Source organism: Saimiri boliviensis, chromosome 6, assembly GCF_048565385.1.
Source record: "Saimiri boliviensis isolate mSaiBol1 chromosome 6, mSaiBol1.pri, whole genome shotgun sequence".
Lineage (NCBI taxonomy): Eukaryota > Metazoa > Chordata > Mammalia > Primates > Cebidae > Saimiri > Saimiri boliviensis.
This window is the reverse complement of record NC_133454.1, coordinates 117,785,093-117,787,376: the sequence shown is the minus strand read 5'-3', so window position 1 is coordinate 117,787,376 and position 2,284 is coordinate 117,785,093. Positions and strand designations below refer to the sequence as shown.

The following is a 2,284-nucleotide window of genomic DNA, read 5'->3' as shown; positions in this document are numbered from 1 at the left end:
GAAGAAAGATTGCATCAAGGTCCCATTTCAGGTGGGATGCAGAGACAGGTAAAAGCTTTCCATAGTAACTTCCAGTTGTGAACTCTTAAGATGGTAAATACTTTTTTCTCTCTCTGAGCAGAGGCTGGGACATTTACTTAACACCTGACACTGAAGAAACCAAAGACCTTGAGTTCTGAAATCTCAATTTCATTCTCCTCTTCAGGTTGACCAGCTACATTGAGCTTATGACCAAAAGAAATCTAAGCACTGTGACAGAGTTTATTCTTATAGGCTTCACAGATCACCCTGAACTGGCAGTTCCTCTCTTCCTAGTGTTTCTCAACTCCTATCTTGTCACTCTTCTGGGGAATGTAGGCATGATTATTCTAATCCAAGTGGATATCCAACTCCACACCCCCATGTACTTCTTTCTGAGCCACCTTGCCTTCCTGGATGCCTGCTATGCCTCAGTAATCACCCCTCAGATTCTGGCCACACTGGCCACAGACAAGTCGGTCATCTCCTATGGCCACTGTGCTGCACAGTTCTTTTTCTTCACAATCTGTGCAGGCACGGAGTGTTACCTGCTGTCAGTGATGGCCTATGACCGCTTTGTTGCCATTAGCAGTCCACTGCGCTACAACATGACCATGACTCCAGGTACATGCAGGGTCTTATTGGCCGTGGCCTACATCTGTGGGGTGTCAGGGGCCATTCTGCGTACCACGTGCACCTTCACCCTCTCCTTCTGTGGTGACAATCAGATCAACTTCTTCTTCTGTGACCTCCTACCCCTGATGAAACTCGCCTGCAGCAGCATGACACAAGCTGAAATTGTCATTCTATTTTTTGCAAAATTCATGTTCCTAGCCAATGTCATGATTATCCTGATCTCCTACATGCTCATTATCAGAGCCATTTTGAGGGTGGAGTCAGCAGGTGGGCGAGCCAAGGCCTTCTCCACCTGCACCTCCCATCTCACCACTGTTGTCCTCTTCTTTGGGACACTTGCCTTCATGTACCAGAGAAGTAACTCTGACAAATCCTCAGAGGAAGACAAGATAGTGTCTGTCTTTTACACTGTAATCATCCCTATGTTGAACCCCTTGATCTACAGTCTGAGAAACAAAGATGTAAAAGTTGCATTCAGAAAAGTCATTGGCAAATTCCAGTTTCCAAGGAATGCAGCTTTCAGTGAGGGTCCTTCATCGTGACCCACCTTTTCTCCAGGTCTTCATATTCCAATGACATCAACACCAGATGGTGCTTTCCCCCAACAGTGTACAGTAGGTAGCGTTCTTCAGCACCTGGAAGTGTGCAGGTCCTTAGAGAAAAATACAAGTTTCATGATGTGTGTTTGGATGACTTCTTCTCCCTCCATTTTCTTCCCCCTTCTCTCTTTAGCCCTCTCAAACTTTGTGGGTTCTAGTACTACTCCCTGGCACCACAGAAATAAAAAGTAGCATAGTCATAAGTGAACTGATCACCACATCCAACCCCCCACTTCCTAACACAGCCATGCTTGGGTTTCTCAGTTGCTCTTACTTACTCTTTTGTTACTGTGCTCACTGATACTGACTTTTACTCTTTGTAGAAAATTATAGCTATAAATCGTACTAATTGAAGAATAAGGTGTTTTCTGTGGTATGGATAACCTGCCAACTCATTATGAAGTGAACGAAAAGAACCTGTGAACCCAGTGACATTTCCAATCAGAAAAAATTAAAGTAGTTCGGTAAAGGGTGCTTTCTTTTGGCTACTCTTCCTTTAATGTCTTCCTAAATGGTTTCTAATATCTGAAGGACTATAATTTCTTCTTAAGTAACAATTCTCTAGATTCTGAATCTCCAAATTCTTTTTTTTTCTCTTCCTAAACACAGTGCCTGCCTCATTTCAATTACTGCTTTCAGACTCATTCCCAGAGTCTGCAAACTCAACAATGACAGATCTGTAGCAAATAGTCTCAATTGCTACTACTTTCTCGGGTAAAAATAGCCTCTATGATTATAGAAGTAAATAATTACTGTCCACAGCAGAAGGTGAACTCCTTGAGGACAGGGTCATAATGCTTCACTTAATACTGTCTTCTATATTGCTGCTTCTGGTACACTGAAAACTGCTATACATTTATGAAAGAAATTAAAGAAGAGACAAATAAATAGAAAGGTATCCCACATTCATGAATTGGAAAGCTTAATATTACTAAAATATTCATTTTTTCCAAAGCATTCTACAGATTCAATGCTATTCCTATCAAAATCACAATGGCATTTCTTAGAGAAATAGAAAAATAGAAATTGTA

At 41.8% G+C, this 2,284-nt stretch overlaps 1 protein-coding gene across 1 annotated transcript; it reads left to right on the top strand.

Moving 5' to 3' along the window:
* The first annotated feature begins 227 nt into the window (after window positions 1–227).
* Window positions 228–1,196, top strand: LOC101047503 (olfactory receptor 9I1-like). The gene has a single exon (XM_003920448.2). It carries the CDS (start codon window positions 228–230, stop codon window positions 1,194–1,196), a length of 969 nt encoding a protein of 322 aa, XP_003920497.2.
* The last annotated feature ends 1,088 nt before the right edge of the window (window positions 1,197–2,284 follow it).